Genomic DNA, 19,970 nt, shown 5'->3' with positions numbered 1-19,970 from the left:
AGTATGATATAAGCAGAAACATATAGTAATATCTAGGCTGGAAGAGTTTTGACGAGTACTTATTATATTATCCAAAACGGATACACAATTCTTCATAGTCTTTGAAACGCTTATCGTTGAAAGCTATCTTGGACCTTGGTGCCTGGTATCAAATCTCATTTTATGTCTTCTCAACTTGTATACAATCCAACTAACATATAAATAAAACTAATATTTTCGGATTACTACGCGTCATTTTATTATTTTAAAACTACGTACTCCCGACGTTTAGAACCGAGATCACGGGCAGACGATATTTATTTACATGAATACTCGCGAAAGTCTTAGATCTGATTATCACATAGTTAATTATAAAAAATTATTTATAAGTTCTTAAGTGTCCAGTGAGGTTTTTATCTTCTAAGCAGAAATCATTCTGAACCACTGGTACACTCAATCTATTTTAAAGTGCTCTTAAATACTATAAGTGATTGAAATATATAAAGAAAATCTAACATATATATAATGCAGTCAACGGTTTACTATTTTAATTTTATTAGACTACTTGGATTATATTTCCGTAGTCGTGTTCACGTGAAGAAAACTACTGCTCTGTAACAACATATTATGATAAATGAAAGGATTTTTTCAACTCGAATCCTTATAAACAATGAATTTAATCAATGTTTAGAAGTAAGAAACGCCGAATAATTGTCAGTGTAGTAAAATATAGTATAAGTAGTATTTATGATTTCGTTGTCATAATACCGTTCTATACGTTCCCATACTAAAAAAATATACTTTATCAGTACATTGCATGCCTATCTTACACACATCATCAAGGAGTAATCACTAAAGCTATTTAATATTAACTATATGTATATATATATATACATGTAGGTATAATATATGTCAGTATGTCCAGATATCTTGTCCATCTTGAAGGGTGGCGCCTGCATTATTATCCAATTACCTCCTTTGAAATGTGCCGCAAATTTAAATCATGGGGGGAAAGGTCGATGAACCCTATCAATTGGACCCCACCCACCACTGGACCACATGTTTAGTTTGGCTGTTCTTATAGATAACTAGCATCGTGTTATCTGGAATACCGAACACTCGAGTAATTTATTTTTGTTATTTTTTTATCTTCATACTTATATATATATACGAGTATATATATATGTGAGTGTGTATATGTGTGTGTGTGTGTGTGTGTGTATGCGTGTGTATGACACTACCAGTTTTACCATAAGAATTTAATTTTTTTTAATTGGCAGCCCTGATAATAATAAGAATATAGGATGATATTAAATAGCCAATATCCAGGTCATGTACTACTAAAGCGTGTCTTAAACCAAAATGGCCGAGCTTGAATCAGTCATAAGTATCAAATGATGGTTATCAATATACTTTTAAAAATGATGAACTATGGCGTCGTCTTCAAAACACTCAGTGTCTATAAATATAATAGCCTTAGATTCAAAAACAATCATACAACTAGAATAACAGGTTAGGCAACGTTAAGAAATTTTAAGTATTAACAAACCACATATCTGGTCAGACAAATCAATGCCTATATTGTATATGACAGCTTCACATACAAAACACCACGTTCGTTTTCTTAAAATCTATAAAGATAGTACACAAATGATACCTTGTTTGTGTATGAAAGAACTTTCATTGGCGTTGTGGTATTTATAATGGAATATTTGATGATTATTAGAATATTATGAATACATTTTTAAACTAGACTTAATATATATACGTACTTATACGTCTTCATACGTGCTACAAACCTTCTATATAAGAAATATACTACAAGTTAGGACCGACCCCTTTAAACAGACCGTAGGAGGAGATATTTCTTTTGCTTTTTGTTATATTACTCTTAGAAGTTCGACTCACCTCAAAACTATATCTAGTGTACACGAAAGTCATAATTTCAGCTCTAAATAACATCTTATCTGACATAACGTTAAATATTCAGATAAATATGCTAAATATAAGTTGAAGGTATAAGTTGATGCGAGAAAGCGAGATCAAATACACGTAGACTGGATAGAAAAAAAATGTATGGTCAGATTGCCACATAACGGAGCTTATATAATGCACACTCCATCTCAATATCAATGAAATGTAAATAACGCTGTGTATATTATATACATATAGACAGTGTACCGCAGACGAGACGGTTGACAGTTCGATATTAAAATATAAATCCAATACAGTCTCATAAGTAGCTGACGAGACCAGGAAGAATATCGCATGCGATATAATATATCGAATGGTGTGAAGGCGTGCATTTCAGGTGACTTCTATTGAACTAGTATTTTAAACAACTTAACTACTGTACTAAATGACATTGATAACGTTCTAATTGAATCGTATGTTAAACGTGTCTCATAGAGAGCGCGTGTCGGTTAGGGAGTATTATTACAATATGTTAGGAACGAATGTCAAGGAACTTACTCACGGCTGTAGCATTTCACAAAAGGTAAGTTATCTTAAAACAAAGAATAAGAACGTTGTCACACAGTCAATAATGTGTTTGCTCAACGAATTCCCGTCTGTGAGTAACGCTTCAAACCATGCGACCAAGACACGACGTTATACACGTAATGAAATGAGGTGTACGTGTATATATTATAATAAATCAGTTTAATTAAGTTGTTACAATATCAAAAAATTACTCCGACTTTTAGGATTCCTTTATAAAATAAGACAAACGATATATTGGCAACATAGGTACTATATCATAAGGAAATACATAGCAGACGTTTGCAGTTATTTAAATAAATATATTACCTCTTCAGATATTTAAGATAGCCCAATAATTTTCACATGAAAATTCATTTATTTCCAAGAAGTATACATTAACATCCAGCCTTCATAGAGAGAACGGGTACATAAAACACTCACGAGGAACATAGACTACAGATTCATATCAAAATAACAAAAACAGACAATAGTCAATCTTGAGTTTCTGAAACAGAACATCTTCAGACAATTAGAGTGTAATCCGCCACGTTACGGCAAAGAAAGTCTGTGGGCGACGCTGGCAGTTAAGTTATGCTGGGGCACGTTATCCTTAGACTAGACTTGGACAATCGTACAAATATTTGACAGGAATCCTTCCACAGATATAAAATACACTTGAAGTCTGTAACGACAGATATCAACACGTCATCACTTGACGGTTAATTCAGAATATTGAACGAAAACCAAGATTAACTTTGTATGAGAGGCATGGACTAGAATAAGAAGTTGTTATTGTCATGTGTACGAATATATAAAAACAAATATATTATTATTTAATTATACATAAATATTAAGAATGGTTCCTTTTTAAATCCCTAATTACACTAACAGAACAAATACTATTGATATTACAAAGAATGAGGTTTAATATGAAACAATATATCCTTGGATTTAACAATAAAACGCATACTATTGTGTGGCACTGTCATGTGCTGGATATACAATAACTTAGGAAAAAACGCAATTTTCTCTTAACATTATCCAAGCTCGGCACAGTAAGGCTCTATAGTCTATAGAATGAGAATTCGCACATAACTTTCAATTATTCTTACTTGTGTATTACCAGTTTAAATTATTTGTTACTTGTGTATCAGTTATTATATATATGAAAAATAATAATAATTTAATTTCATTGATATATTAAACAAGAAAACTTGACTTAAATCACCTTAAACATGTCGTTTATATGTATTTTACACACTAACATATATAAAAACACTTAAATGTAACAGTTTATTTATAGTATATAAAATATATTCCAAAATAATAATATTCATTTAACAATATCAACGAATTTATAGAAATCAGCAGTTGTGATTGAAATTATATGAAAAAAAATACGAAAGTTCTAAAGACAAAGCTATTGTTGTAATCATCATGTTCAGTATCTTAACCGCATACGATTACTTGGTTAATATAATTGATACCGCGGACTAAATAGCGGGTACCAGCTAGTTTATAAACAAAATAATACATAGACGTACGGTCTGGTCGTATGAAATATACATATATAATGTACTTATATGTATATAGATATAATCAAGCCATTACATGTCCATCTGGCCCGCATCACGAGACCACCTGGGCGACACATATAACGTACATAAATTATATACACCCAGCGGTCCAGCGACCATCACATACCACCTTAACACTATTCCGTTTCCGGTTCCTTATTATTTATTATAATTAAGGCATTACAAAATAAGAATTTATAATAACTAACTGTAAACAGTAACAGCTGACTGTACAGAATTAAAAGACGCACTAAACTGGAAGACCGTTATTTGTTTTTAAAATATGTATAACAAACGAAACAACAGAGCTAAAGTAAAACGAAACGTAAAATAATATGTCCTGACAAAATGGCCGCTGTTTTTATCATCTGTGTTGTTTTCATATGCAGCTGAAGTTTCATAGAATGTGAATGAAAATTTTTCCTTTCTATAGTTTTCACGTGAAGAAATAATAAGTATCAGCACATTCGTATATAACACCATTATATATTATAAATGATCACTGCAATGAATATAATAAATATAAGTAAAATGTTTAAAAACTAAAATTATAAACGCTAAATCACAGACATCCAGTTAATAGTGCCGCGACATTCCTCGACACGTTGTTGAGATATTTATCGCCATATCTTGTAATTGGTCACGTTATATTTTTAATTGTGTTAATGGCGAATGGAACGTGTCAGTTATGATCGTTATAAGAACGGGCAGCTGATCGGCGGTTGTGAGGAAGAGATGAGAACCTTGAGACGTCAGTAGTAACCCTTAGAACGAGTCTGCGCTATCAGACTGAACACTGAAAGTCTGAACGTTTCACGTACATAAATCTCTTCTTAACAACAGCTATCTTGATGAAATGCGTTGAAATCTCACTAGCGCATATAATATGTGTCAAAACATTCCTATTATTTCAAACCAAGTCATACTTTAAAATTTACTTGAACCTACAAAGTACTAGTTATATCGCAACTTATCATACCAGCATTAGAATTGCAAACTACTCATTCATAATACAGTACAGTTTTTGAATACATAGAAGCTCACAATAAATAATAAAGTCCGTCAGCTATATCACTGTATGTTATAATCATCAGCATATATTAAAATACTTGATACATGTCAAGCGACGCACTTCAAATAGATTATTAAAGTGTGACAGCTGTCACGCCTACAGGCGCACAGATACACTAAAAGTATGATTAAATATATATTTACAGGTACATGTATATCTATGTACTTTAAAAAAATATATATAATACATCAAAAAAATCACACTACGAGACACATTAACGCAGTGCAATGACAGGAAATCATGTTCATTTGTAAGGCTACATTTATTATACACGAAGATACAGGAGGGGGCGAAGGGCTAATAGATCCTCACCTGTGTGGCGGCAGGCGGCTGGCGGCTGGCGGCAGGTGACGGGGAACGCCCCTTCCTGACACACGAGGAGCTTGACATTTGATATTTTTTAATATCACAAATGATTCGCGTCGCAGGCGAACGGGCCGGGTCTAGGCTTTCATGTCACAGCGTGTGTTGGATTGCTTAAAGCAAATCGCTTCCTGAAGGCATGCATGCTAAGATTATTATATAACATGCCTAATTTAATGTACATTCTTAGAAAGATTAATAGAAATATTTTTTGTTATTAATAAAACTAGAATTTATTATGATTAAGATTTATTTTATGCAATTAAATATGGAAGCAAAACTCGAAAACATGAGTCGATGTTGGCTTCTAATTAAGTCTTTGCAAAAATTGCCTTTATGTTGTGTGGACAAAGACGATATTGCCATAAGATGTTTAATGCACCCCCCTGATATCCGCAGATGGCGCCACATTCACGAACACCTGTTACAAAATGAATGAATCCTAAAAAATATGTTCAGGGGAGGCTTTATTTGTTACATACTCTGAGACGTCGAGAGTTTGTACTTTATAAAGCTGTAACAGACAACTATAATTTGATTTATATTTTAATTACTTACTCGAACAGGATTGAATGGAATCCTTCCATTAGAATTAGGAATAAAATATGAAAAGAAATTTAGATAAAGCCAGATATATAAATCGAAACTATATATAATATGTTGTAGATATCCCGTAATGGCCATCAGAATCCGTATCCAGGAATTAAAACTAGCGACAATTACGTAAAGGACGAGTCTTGCGAAATCTACGGTTAAGGTCACAAAAAAGTAACATTGACTCGAATGCACACAGCGGTCCGCAGACGGCACGCACACACCGACACGCGGCGACTGTGACGACACGCCGTGACGTCACAGTCGGCACGCGAACACACCCACACGCGCGCACACACACACAGGCGTAAATGTAAACAAAGTGACGTAGAGACGTGACGCACACAAAGGCGCTGGCCGCGGCGCACACAGCCAGTCATCAATGTAAACAAACCGGTTTGAATCGAGTCACTCACACAGGCGGACGAGCTCGAAAGTGGGCCATCTTATTTGAACGATGGAAATTAGCTAATAATATTACGATACTATATTGTTTACGTTCTAATTTCGAACTGTTCTATTTTATAGCTTTGTTTTTTTTAGTTGTTAACCACGTGTCTATAGCAAAAAAAACAATTGCGGTAGGTTATGACACGAGACCCGAAACAATATTATGACAGTTTCTCAATGTATATCGGGGTTGAGCTCGAAATTGTTGCAATATAAATTATCTATTATAGATTCTTTGGTGGGGAGGCTTAAGTCATCAGACAACGCAAAAATCAGGATTTTTTTAAAACAAAGGACGATAAAAACCAGTGCAGATAGTGGAGTGGTGAAAAGAATTAAATGTAATCACAATGCAGTCGCGAACAGAAGTTAAAACCGCCTGGATATGAAACAAGTATGGTCATAAATAAACACGAATAGCTCACGGCCCACGCATACTGTTATTACACGCGGATTTATGGCTTTTACCAAAAAATTACCGTTTTCGGGGCGGGCCATTTTTATTGTACCCGGGATAATAAAATAGAGAAATAACGGATGCGGTAATTTTGACGTTTTTTTTTTTGCAAAAATTTAATGAATGTCGTGGATTTTCGTCACTGGTCCCAAATATAAAAGACCCATTAGATTGTGACAAAAATAAATTAGTTCGTTCTCCGCGAGATATTTCATCTTATAAAAGAAATTTAATTTAGCTGTAACCCTTAATTTGTTCGCTTTCTAAACTAGTTTTTGTATTTGGTGGGTGTGAATTATGCTTCCGAGAATACGAAAGCGGATTTTATTTGTAATAATTATTAACGTATCTGGCAACTTTCTAACGTTAAAACAACGAGTGACGGAAAACATTTCATACGAATAATAAAAGGACTAAATGCTAATAATTTTAAAATCACTACTATTTTTATGAAACTATTCGTAATTTATTAATTAATTCATTACTATGTGTAAGTCCTTCCTTTTACGTAACAGTGTCTCCCATCCTTATCGAGGAGTATTATCGGAATAATATAAGAGAACATCCGACCACATGTATCTTCGGTCTAAAAATCCTTCGTTTTAAAATTATTATTATATTAAATTATTTAATTAGAAACTTTTATTTTCATCATCAAAATCACATTGTTAGGCCTGCCATGTCTCTCCGTACGATTATCAAACTACTTTTATTAAAATCAAATTATTTAAAGAACGTTCGGTGATTACTTTTCAATCGACTTTTTTAACTGCCAACAAATAAAAAACCTGTTTTCAAATCATCAACTATAAATCGTTTAAAAATTATTTTTTGTTCTTATTATATATTTAGACTTAATGTAAAACAATACAAATGAAATATAAAGAAAAAAACAGTCCGAGTACAATAGAACAGGCCTCGACCTCGCCACTGACCTCTATAACACAGAGTTCATATCACAGCTGTAACAAAAACGACTTGAATAAATATTAATTCAGATTATAAGAAATATATTCATAACTCATTTTTCAAACCTGTACATTCTAAATATGAATTTCAGTAATAACGAATGATTAGTTTTGGTCATAACGTATAACTGTAATCATATTAATCCGATATTTTCCGTTTAATTATTGAAGTCGGATAAGACCTCGTGCTGTCCCAATTACCAACGTTACTTTTAAAAATTTTACAAGTTTAAGCCTGTTTAAAAATTCAACACACGACCAATGGCAACCGCCGCGTTCTATACGGACTATATTAACGACTGGTTTATTTAAATCGTATTTAACTCGACCGATGTCTACCGCACCGCATTCCATTTTGTTCGGTATCTCGAATACTGTAAAGTGCATTTTGCGATGTAAATTAATTGTAATCATTCGTGTATAGAAATGAAACCAGATTCTCATCTATTTCGTATTACGTCACGATCTGTATCTCATCCGTTCGTAATAATTTAACCTTTATGAAGTCCCCGCATGGACCGATATCGCATAAACAGTTCCGGGTGTGATCGGCTGCACCGTACGTGCCTACAACGATAACGAATCGACAATGCCAATAACAAGGCGGACTGTGGAACAGCTGTGCTATCGCCGCCATTTTTTATTTTTATTTTTTTTTCTAATCAAACGCTTACGGCTCCCGTCGTCGAGTGCCAGTATTTTCCGTCTCCATCGTCAAACTGAATAGAAGTAAATCGAATCTTGAATCGATTCCACGTGATATTCGACTTAATTCAGTAGATTGCGAAAACGTTAAGTCGTGCGGCAATTCTTTACAAATGGTAGGTACTTCAGTAACGAACAATGAAACGTTCAATTTTAGATTTGTATGATCGATTTGGTTTTAACGAGTGCTATAATTGAATCTGTTTAAAAATCATGTTCAACTTATCAGAAAATTACGTGTTAGTCATGCTCGCACGTATTTTATTTTATACACGAAAATCATGTTTAATATCGCCTTCCTTGTGTTCTCGTACCAATAAGAGTTATGCTTTTTATTTTTAGCGTTATTATTCAATGGAGTAACCATAAAGTGGTACTTTAGACTCGTTCTAGTAAATATAAGACTGCTTCAAACAATGTTGCCCTCCACAAATGACAATTTATGACAACATTGAAAATAAGCCTGTCTCATGCTTCAGTCAATTGCAAATCATTTTAATGTGCACATCTGTTATTAAATACCTCTGTGTCATAGTTTTAATCGTCAAATGTTATTATGATCACGAGTATTTAATACTGTATAACAGGATATAAGTGTGTAAACTGTTAGTAATCTTTATTATCCCTCGTTAAATCGTGCCTATCGGTATTTATAAACACTATTTATGAACATATTTACAAAATAACAGTCTCGAATAGAAAGTTACGTTTAATGATTTACTAGATGGGTTCGTATAAATGGGTAATGTTATGATTTCAGATTCATCCTATTGTTTATTTATTATATTATTAAATATTATAAGTCATGACCTCTTTTATTTTAAAATGCATGTGTTCGTCAGTATGTTTGTAACTTATTCGTGATTATTATCTCAATAATCTAGAAATCATAGCAACCCATAGAATTTTGGTAAACGAATTTATTTTGATGGAGTAACTTATTTCTCGAATAGAAGAAATATTGTCATACAATTGTATTTACATTATATGACAATAATATTTTTATTTGTACATTAAAAGTAACATAAACCGTTCTCAAAATGTCATGCTCTAGTAAGTTACAGCGGTTCATTTAACTTGCGCAATCGTAACCGGCGACGAAAATCAAGCCGTCCTTAGACGACCTCAAAAACTATTTCATAAAGAAACGTGATAATGCAAACAGAAAAATATTTACAACCAATCGCTTTGAATTACAACAATATCTTTAAATTACAAACATCAGATAGTAATATTAAGACCATATGTTTTGGAGATACTTAAAAAAACTTTCCTTTTTTTGTATATTATAATAAATTTAAACGTTTGTCACGGGACTTTATTGGAAGTACTTGAGGTGGACCAAGTATAACCTCTACTAACAAATATTTCGATATCCCTAAAGCAAGGGTCAATACTAAACACATTAGCTAATTGTGATATACGGTCTTACGTCTGGTTATCTTCAGACCATGCCACGTATTCCTGAACTATCACCTATGTATCTGGTAGACTTGTTATTAATGCCAGCTATATTCCTAGGTTTCCACCTGAGTGGCGTGGTCCGGGCCCCCGCTGCCGTCCCTCCCTGCTCCGAACCGGAGCGCCTCTACAGGGTCACTGTCTCCTTTGATAGGTAAATATTTGGCAACAATCATGTAAGCTATATTAACAAAAAAAAAAAGTATATAGAAGACTGACATTAAATAATATTTTTAATACATCCAAAAATCTGTTTCTTTTCTTCCATTTCCCTGATCTTGTCAGTTTTGTACGTCCAGGTGTAAGATCACAGGTGTAACATGCAGCTGCGAGGCTCGCGACATCTTCTGGTGCCAGCATGTGGTGGCCCTGGCTCTGTACAGGATCAGGAACGCAGACAGCGTCCGACTCAGGGTGCCCATATCAGGTGACTGATCATGCTAGCTGAAGGATGATATACACTCGTAGAGACTTGAATTGGATGAATCATTAGGAAATTTTATTTCAAACTAGCCTTCAGACAAAAGCTAGTTTAAATAAAATTTCCTAATGCTGCAGACAAATCTTTGTTTCACCGGTCCTTTAGTATATATATATATAATGAGTTAGACACAGATAAACATAATATATATATGTTTGTCCGTGTCTAATTGTTCTTAATGTATATGCATAGTATGACATATGCACTATCTGAAGAACATAATTTTTGTCATAAACTCAATAAAATAATCATTAAAATGTTATGAATATGTATGTACTCGTATTGCTATGATGTGTATTGAGGAATGCTCTGACCACAAGGACAGTCTGACAAGTTATATGTTATACTATCAGGAATTAACAACCAGCCGGAAGCCATGGAAGGAGACACTCCTGACACATCACAGTTATATTGATGTATATTTAATACATCACATGTTTTTGTTCCATGAAAATTTGCCAAAGAAATATATTTTTAATTAATCAATACACAACCAAACATATATTATAAAATATGTGTTAAAGGTTTGGTCAATATTGTTGTACATAGTGTGTTTCAGAAAAATATATTGAAATTTAGATTTAATAGCAAACATAACAGTTTACAAGTGGTTTGTATTAATGGAAAGATGAAAAATGAGGACATGTATGCAGTCTTTCACACTCTCTGTCTCTCTATCTCTCTCTCTCTCACTATTTCTCTTTCTTTCTCCCCTTGTCACTCATATTAAATGAAAAAATCTAGACAAATCTCAATTATATAAACAAAAACATAGCTAAGATAGAAGGAATCTACATAGGAATACATCAAATGAGGAAGTTTAATTTGATTGTTTGGTGTATTTAACAGAAACACTGCTGCAAATGGACCGCCAGCAGTTGCAGAAGTTCGTCCAGTACCTGATAGCGGAGCATCACACGGAGGTGCTTCCCACTGCCCAGAGACTGGCGGACGAGGTGTTGCAGGCGCGCTCCGCTATCAACAGGATTTGCGGCGCCCCTGACCCCACCGCGGGCCCCCCGCCTGACGCACACCACGCCTGGCATCTGGATGAACAGCAGGTAGTTCTATAATAGACTAGATACATTGACGAATGGACATGAACTGTTGCCTTTGAATAATATAAATGACATTACGAAATGTATGATCTGTATGAACACATTGGCTGAATAGTGAAGAACTGTTGCCTGTATGGATAATGTTAATGACATTATGAAATATATGATCTGTATGAACACATTGGCTGAATGGTGATGAAATGTTCTTTGAATAATATGTTTTTATCTTGTTAAAATGTTGGGCTTCCATTTTGATACTTATAAAATTAATGGTCTTTTTTATAAATTGAAATATTACGTTTATGGACATTGTCTGATGATTTATTCCATTACATTTGTAACGATCCTTACATTCAACTGAATTTTTAAAATAATTAAAAAAATTGTCATCTGTAATGCTACGTCGATTTTCCTAGATACCTATTAAGAATGTCGTCATTACTTTGTTTCAGGTGTGCGAGCAAGTCAGGGCGTACTTGCTGCAGGGAACATATTACAACGCTAACAAACAACTAAATTCATTATTTTCTAAAGTGAGTATTATTGTATTAAGAATTTAAATTATTTGTGTGATTCTCAACTGATAATTCAAAAGAAATCGGAGTTAGAAATTTGTTACATGACTAAACTTTTTAGGAAGGAAATGATTCATTTTCAATTTAAATTATTAATATTATTTATGTGTGACTTAGGTCCGTGAGATGCTCCGAGCCCAAGACTCCAACGGGCCAAGGATGTTGATGCTGATGACGGAGCAGTTCCTGTCCGACCCTCGCCTGCTGCTGTGGAGGAACCAGAACACGCCCATGACAGAGAAATGTCGACAGCTCTGGGAACAATTAGGTACCTGTCACACACATTAGGACCTGGAAACCAGACACGTAGACATCTGGAATCCCACCGCTTGAAAACTAGAAAATCATTATTTGTTCTCAATGATCCTCTTATCTCTCCAGGTGCCTTATGGGTCAGCATCGTCCTGGACCCCGGGAGTAACAAACAGTATCGTATGCAGTGGAGACATCTGTTGGAGAAGTGGTCCGCAGTCGAGGTCTGCCCCACGGAAGACCCTGACTACAGATCCTTTCCATTGGTACGCGACAAACATACATACATTTTAAACATTATTAAAGCTATACATTTAATGTTTTGAAACCCATACAAGATATTGCCAGTCGTCTAAATTTAACTTTCTCATAGTACCTATTTATTCAATTTAAAATTATTCTCCATTAAGTCTCTATGTCACTATTATTATGTGAGTGTCATGTCATCTTATAGCTTATATTTATATCAAGTAATTACATAGAAGCATATTATTTTTAATTATTTAATAATATCGAGATGAAAAATTGGACAAAAATCCTTTATACATTTACACGTGATAATATTTATTAAATTTTAAGTACGAAAATTCACTTACATCGATTGAAACATGGAAACAGCAGCACTGTAATATATATTAGTTATATTAATATGTTTTCAGTACGCGAGAGAAAGGGAGAGAAACGAGAGAGACCGAGACAGAGATCACAGAGATAGAGATAGAGAAAGACATAGGGATAGAGAGGAGAGAGATAGAGATAGAGAGAGAATAAGAGAGAGAGAGGAGAGAGATAGGTGAGCACTATTATTATAAAGAATAAGTATTACAACTGACTTAAAAAGATCAGTTTAAATTGTTTGTTATTTATTTTGCTATGAAATACATACATACATATAAATATGGTTGTATTGGATTTATACATAATGATATGTAATTTCGTTATATTTGTATTTTTCCAGGGAGAGACGGAGGAGAGAGCTACATTCCCACTCTGAGAGTTCTGACGAGGACTCCAGACCTAATAAGTAAGAGAATAGTTGATGGTAACACTTTACTTCTATCACAAACTCCTGCAGTCTGAGACAACAACCATCCACAGACCTAACGCTCTATGGAACTCCGTCACAAATGATTACAAATACTTATATAGCAAACTAGTATTAAATAAGGAATTGCGATGGCCATTCTATGTGCTACTACTACGGAACCCAATTGCGAACTCAATGTTCTAAACTATATTTCAAACACAGGAACAATTACAGTATAATTCATGGTACATCATAGTATTGATGAAGTTCTGTCTCGTTTAACGTAATTCATGTAATTTCAAAGATATCTTTTATGCATACTATATGTTTATGTCGTACTCCATGTTCCAGTTACGAGAGAGAGTATAGACGAGCCAGCAAGCGACTCAGACTCCACAACCAGAGGAACGCTCCGCTCACACCGAGGACTGTCTTCCACAAGTAGGAATATTACCTGCTCTACCTGAGAAATACTATATATATGAATGTTTGTCTGTGGAACTTCACGGTGCAAACACTGAATTGATTTAAATGATCTGTTTATGTACATGAAGTATATTAAGGAATAGTTATTAATGACGTAGTCACGTGACACGGACGATAGGTGGCGCTGGATAATTGTATTTACGCCACTATTTTATTAGAGCACATAATGTTAGACTTCCGGTTTGAATCCATTTACGAATACCACGCGGATGGATTCGCGGACAAGAATTAATATAAAACATTTTGTATATTGACATTGGAATTATATTTGGCCTTTAAAACTCTTAATTATTACAGACAGTAGCTTTTGTTATGACTTAAACAATTGAAATTTTATAAGTGATTGATAATGTTTGTGCGATGTTCCAGAGCGTTGGATGCCGTGGACATCTCGTGGGAGAACGAACATCTGAAGAACATTCTCAGCTCGGACGAGTTCTGCGACCCTGACAAGCCGGACAAGACGCCCACCACTCTACAACCATACCCTAAGTTCAATGAACTCGGACAACCCTTGTGGCATGGTGGGTGATAACACTGATCAAATATATCAAACAAGGATTCACCTCTTCTATTATTTAACAACTACAATAAGTTTCTGTATACTTTATAAGTATACAAGTTAAATATTAGGTCTCACAAAAAAGTCTGTGACATATATACATAAATATATTACAATTCCCTTAGTAGCCGTTTTAATAGTGTATTGATTCTCTCTCTCCGTGAACTGTAGAACACCTGCCAGTAGTGGGTGCTCGTATCGAGGCGCTCCGAGCCCACGGCCGAGCGCCCGCCGCCCTCAGACTGGCCGTGGCCGCCGCCCGCGCCATGAGACATCGACAGGTTCATACAATGCTTAATACTAGAGGATATAGTAATAGGACTTAATATACAGTAGACAACATTTGTTTGAACTAAATCCTTTCGTTATATTATTCCAATGATAACTGCGATATAATGATTGTTTGTAACTGCTTACTGTACATATTGTTCCTTGCCCTTAGGTCACTATGAGCCAATTTTTGTTATATACAATTACATATTAATGTAGTGAATGGTATTTATTGTGTGTGTGCTATGTGTCACGAGCCCTGTCTGATGTGTGTGTGTGTGTTCTCCAGGAGGTGTCTCAGCAGCGGTGGCAGGAGTCGATGGGCGGCGAAGGCAGCGAGGCGGCGTGTGCCAGCGACTCGTGCGCCGGCCAGTGTGACCGCGCCAAGCTGTCCCTGGTCACCGCGCACATGGACCCAGGGCTTTGCGTGTCCTCCCGCGACACTTGCGCGCTCTCGCACTCACACAGGTGTATAGGCAGAGGTATGTACACGGGAGGCTGCCAACAAACATCACCTGACAGTGTGACGTCACAGCTTTGATTGATCAGCTGTTTCGTTTTTTGGAATCATTACGAGATCAATATAAATGATCTTTGTTTCAATTTATTGTGACTGAGTTGCCTCTTATCAGATATCGAAACGTCACCCGGATACTTGTAACATGTATTAATAGGAAACATAAATATAGTATCTGATTGAAATAAGTATTAATATATGGTACGTCGCATGTGCGCGGGTCAGACAGCAGATGCTGGACGGGCTGGACGCTGGAGGCGATCTGGTGCGTGTACGAGTGTCTGGCGGACGCGTGCCTGGCGCCCGACGACCAGCGGGCGTCGCCGCGGCTGCACACGTACATCGACGAGGAGCCCAACACGGGCCTGCCGCCTCGCTACCAGCACGTGCCCGTGGCCGGCACCAAGAACCCCGACGAGACGTACCTGGCGCTGGCGCTCGAGGCGGCGCTGCTGGGGCTCGGCATGCAGAGGATGCTGCCCAGCGGCCTGTACGCTCAGGAGCGGTACTGCAAACAGGTGTGGACACGCGGAAGAAACGCGCCCGCGATACATAAAAACAGCCCAATATGATAGCTGTTTGCTGTTGGTGTTTGTCTAATATGACGTTGTACACCAGGAGGAGCGTCTGATCGCTCAGCTGCAGCGGGTGGAGGGCGAGGCGGCTGCGGGGGTGTGCGGGCGGGTGGCGCGCGCCCTGCTGGCGGGCGGCCCGGCCTCCTGTCTCGGCACCAAGCTTCACCCGCGCTCCGCCCCCGCGCACACCTTCGCCCGTTTCCTATTCCTGGCGCTCCTGCCCACGGACCCCGAGCTGGCGTACCGCGTCGGACTCAGAGCTATGAGGTTCACAAACATATTTCACTCTATTGATACAGAAATAGTTGTGCTTTACATTCAGCGTCAAAATTTGTTACTTATATTTAAACCGTCTCAAAGATAATTCCCTGTTGTTGTTTTTTTTTTTCAATTTGACGTAAACTCGTGACATTATGCAAGTCAAACGATGTTATATCTGGTGTGTGTCGCAGACTACCGATGGTGGAGGAGGCGTACTCGCTGGACGGCGGCGGGGCGGCGGCGGGCGGCGCGGGGGGAGCCTGGCACACCTTGCAGCACGCCGAGCAGCAGCAGGCGGCACTGGCCAGCGCACTACTTGGTGATTATCACGACGGCACTTGTTGCACAATATAGTTGATTGTACAATATTATTATCAGTGTAGGGATCATATTGAAAACTTGTCCAATCATTGAACAGAAGCCTGAGCGAGCTTCAACTTTGTTGGGCAATATGTATGTTATGTAGAGTGTGGGGTTAGTATTGCGCAATATTTTTTCAGTTCAGTGTTCTGAGCGGTTGTGATAGATTAGTCGCGGGAATGGTTTGTCAATCTTATTGCTAAATTTTATTGAACGTTTGGATTCAAAGACGGCGTTCAATGTTATTGCACAATAAAAATATTGTGCCAAAATTATTGTAGACGTATGAGCCGCCTCACACTGTCCCGACTATCTCACCAAACCTAACATAAAGTGCTCATGTATGGACCCTCTCCGTGTCGCTAGGTGCTGCTCGCGGCACTCCGTCCCGTCTCCGCGCGGCGTTGGCGGCCGCCCAGCGTCACGTACGGTCGGCGGCACAGCTGTTCCGCCTGGCACAAGACGCTCTAAGACACGCCGCGCCTCCTGACGCTCCTCATCACCACAGAGACCTCCTGGCGGCAGCCTTCGAGCTCGGCCTTCAGGTAATCATGTCATATGTTTATTGTTTAGATCAGCTTCACGGTCCACTGATGGTAAAACTGTCGGTCCTATCACAATGCTTGTCTTTTACGAGATGATACACAGGAAAATAAAATTGATTCATCCAATTAATCTCTTCCTAAATTTTAATAAACGCTCCAATTTTATTGACTTACAAGAACCCCAATTTGCATGTCAATCCAAGGCGATATTGAACCTGAGGTCTAACCAGTATTCTGGTGATAAGTTAAACTGCAATGTGTCGTTTGTGCCAGGTTCTTCGGATGACGTTGTCCGCGGTGAACTGGAGACGGAGGGAGATGGTCCGCTGGCTGGTGACCTGCGCCACCGAGCTGGGGCTGGACGCGTTGCTCTCCATCATGCAGAACTGGTGAGTCCGAACACATGAGACGATTGCTCCGACCGGGCTACGGTATCTATACACAGGGTGTGCTGATGTGTCAGGTACGAGCTGTTCACCCCGACGGAGGCGACCGGCCCCGTGGCGGCGGCGGCCATGTCACACGCCACGGCGCTGCGCCTGGGACTCAGCTTCGAACAACAGGAGAAGCTCAGCGCCTGCGCCAGGACACTCGCGCTGCAGTGTGCGGCCAAGGTACAAATAATACCAAATTAATAAAGAAGCTCACTCTCAAGAACGAGAGAGAGAGAGATCATAATAGTACAAAATCCTTCATAGTTATGAGCGTAACGTTTATGTGTCAGGACCCGCCTGGCTGCGCCCTGAGCGCGCTGTCCGTGTGCGAGGGCTCGGCGGGCGCATTCGAGGCGGCGTGCGCGGCGGTGGGCGGCGCGGCAGCCCGCGGGGCGCTCGCCTCCAGCCAACTGTTCGCGGTGGCCCGCTACATGGAGCAGCGCGGCCAGCCGGCGCGCGCCATGAGGCTCGCAACCCTCGCCATGAGGAACCTGCACTTGCACTACAACCAGGACACGCACCCCGCCATCGCCGACGTACACTGGGCGGTGGCGCTCGCGCATTCCCTGGGCCGCGCCGAGCTGCAGGCGATGCTGCCGTTGCTGGTGAAGAACGTCCAGTGCGCGCCTGTGCTGTCAGACGTGTTGCGCCGCTGCTGCGTGGCGGCGGCGGGCTGCTCAAGGGCGCGGCCGCCTCCTCCCCGCCCGCCCACGCCCCTCAGACCCCTGCTAGAGGCCGCTCTCAGGGCGTACGCGTCTACCACACACGCACGGCTGGCACACATCTCTCCGAGACACTACGCGGACTTCGTAGACTTCCTCGGTGAGTGGAGTACTTACTCCAGCTGTACATCCGCCCACACTCCATACAGTAGTGTAGTGGATTTTTAATCTAATTACACATACGACACACCATTCACGGTTTCAAAATTGTTGATTCAAACTTAGACCAGAATGGAATTTCTTTATAATTATTTTTAGAAGGTCACAAGTCACAAGTCACAAACCTAACTAACGACTAATGTAGAAAGCTATTTAAACAGTACGTCACTTGGTGTGTCATGTCCAGGCAAGGCGCGCGACACCTTCTCCCTGGCCCACGACGGCCCGCATCAGTTCGCGGCGCTGCTCCAAGAGATCAAACTGAAATACAAAGGAAAGAAGAAACTCATGTTCCTGGTGAAGGAGAGGTTCGGATGAACGCGGCTCGGCCTCGGCGGGTCGCGGCGGGTCACGGCGGGTCACGGCGGGTCGCGGGACGAGCGACGGCATTTATGTTTATATACGTTTTACTATGTGCAATAGCGACACACTCGATGTATATTTTTATACAGATATAATTTCTAACGAGAGACGTTGAGTCCGTCTACATCGGGAGACGTAGCGCGGCTGGAACATTACCTCATCGGGAATCGCGGGCGCATCGCTCGCACCAAACCAGTCTATTCTAAAGTATTATTTTTATGTAACCTAGGATATAAATACCTCTTAAACACCGTATTGTAAGTAGTTAACGTTGTAATGATCTCAATGATTCCATTCTGTAAATATTTAGTCTGTACATATAGGAGTAAGTCTAGCTCTAGTTCGTTGAAAATGTTAGATATATAAATAATAACAGCAGAGTATGGAGCGTCGCCACCTGTACACGAACCTAACACTGTGCGGAACACCGAACGGCTTGTATCATATCTCGTAACGATAGCAGGGGAGCGGGAAGTGACAACACCAAAGATATATATTGTAAGCGAGTCAGTCCGACGAACAGCGCCATCTATGTTTCAGTATTGTCGAGTATTCATATTATATATATTGGCATATAGGAGTCTGTCGCCCCACAACTCGTTTGTCCATTTGTTTGTTTGTTTTCATTGCATTTTATTTTTATTATATTTATGTATATTACTTTGATCCGACCTCTACATTAGTTTAGATGTAAATTTATAAAAAGAAGTGCATTTATAAAGGTAGAAATGTTTAATATTAAATGATAGTGTTCAGAGAATTAGGATGAATTGATTATGAATAGTGGTAAGCTATGAGGGACTTTTGTACTTTTTGTGGTGTGTTAGGGTTGTGCAAAACGTTTCAGTTACATTGCCATAAATGAATGATTTGCACTTATCATGAGAGCCAACCCTTGGGGGAAACGATGCAGCGGTTAAACCACTATTGGTTAACATTCACATACATAGACAGACAATTGTATTTCTATTATTACAAGTACTGACGGACATTATACATATTGCTTTTACTAAAAAATGAATCAGACTGATATTTTATCAATTTTTAGTTTGTTTTTTAACAACTGTTATACTGCAAAATCTGTTACAGCTGTTGTTGCATACTTTTAGAGTTAGACCATGTCATATACCATCTAAAGACTTTCATTGACTACACCATACAAGACAAAACAGGTTAACATCTCTAAGTATGAAGTAACATATAACATGTATGTATT

At 38.4% G+C, this 19,970-nt stretch overlaps 1 protein-coding gene across 1 annotated transcript in view; it reads left to right on the top strand.

The window, feature by feature from the left end:
- The window catches only part of LOC116771665 (zinc finger SWIM domain-containing protein 4-like), a 31,722-nt gene extending 12,886 nt beyond the window's left edge, over positions 1 to 18,836 (top strand). Inside the window, exons 2-21 of the mRNA XM_061528024.1 lie at positions 10,168 to 10,261; positions 10,407 to 10,534; positions 11,438 to 11,649; positions 12,099 to 12,179; positions 12,339 to 12,489; positions 12,603 to 12,739; positions 13,133 to 13,266; positions 13,432 to 13,497; positions 13,852 to 13,941; positions 14,356 to 14,510; positions 14,720 to 14,829; positions 15,108 to 15,300; positions 15,561 to 15,853; positions 15,954 to 16,177; positions 16,363 to 16,490; positions 16,898 to 17,076; positions 17,350 to 17,465; positions 17,540 to 17,690; positions 17,801 to 18,332; positions 18,579 to 18,836. Coding sequence (XP_061384008.1) covers positions 10,168 to 10,261; positions 10,407 to 10,534; positions 11,438 to 11,649; positions 12,099 to 12,179; positions 12,339 to 12,489; positions 12,603 to 12,739; positions 13,133 to 13,266; positions 13,432 to 13,497; positions 13,852 to 13,941; positions 14,356 to 14,510; positions 14,720 to 14,829; positions 15,108 to 15,300; positions 15,561 to 15,853; positions 15,954 to 16,177; positions 16,363 to 16,490; positions 16,898 to 17,076; positions 17,350 to 17,465; positions 17,540 to 17,690; positions 17,801 to 18,332; positions 18,579 to 18,709 — 3,305 coding nt within the window. The 3' untranslated portion in view covers positions 18,710 to 18,836. The remainder of the gene's footprint in view (positions 1 to 10,167; positions 10,262 to 10,406; positions 10,535 to 11,437; positions 11,650 to 12,098; positions 12,180 to 12,338; positions 12,490 to 12,602; positions 12,740 to 13,132; positions 13,267 to 13,431; positions 13,498 to 13,851; positions 13,942 to 14,355; positions 14,511 to 14,719; positions 14,830 to 15,107; positions 15,301 to 15,560; positions 15,854 to 15,953; positions 16,178 to 16,362; positions 16,491 to 16,897; positions 17,077 to 17,349; positions 17,466 to 17,539; positions 17,691 to 17,800; positions 18,333 to 18,578) is intronic.
- The last annotated feature ends 1,134 nt before the right edge of the window (positions 18,837 to 19,970 follow it).

Source organism: Danaus plexippus (genome assembly GCF_018135715.1).
Source record: "Danaus plexippus chromosome 16 unlocalized genomic scaffold, MEX_DaPlex mxdp_23, whole genome shotgun sequence".
In the NCBI taxonomy this organism is placed as follows: Eukaryota; Metazoa; Arthropoda; class Insecta; order Lepidoptera; family Nymphalidae; genus Danaus; species Danaus plexippus.
This window is presented reverse-complemented; position numbering and strand designations above follow the sequence as displayed.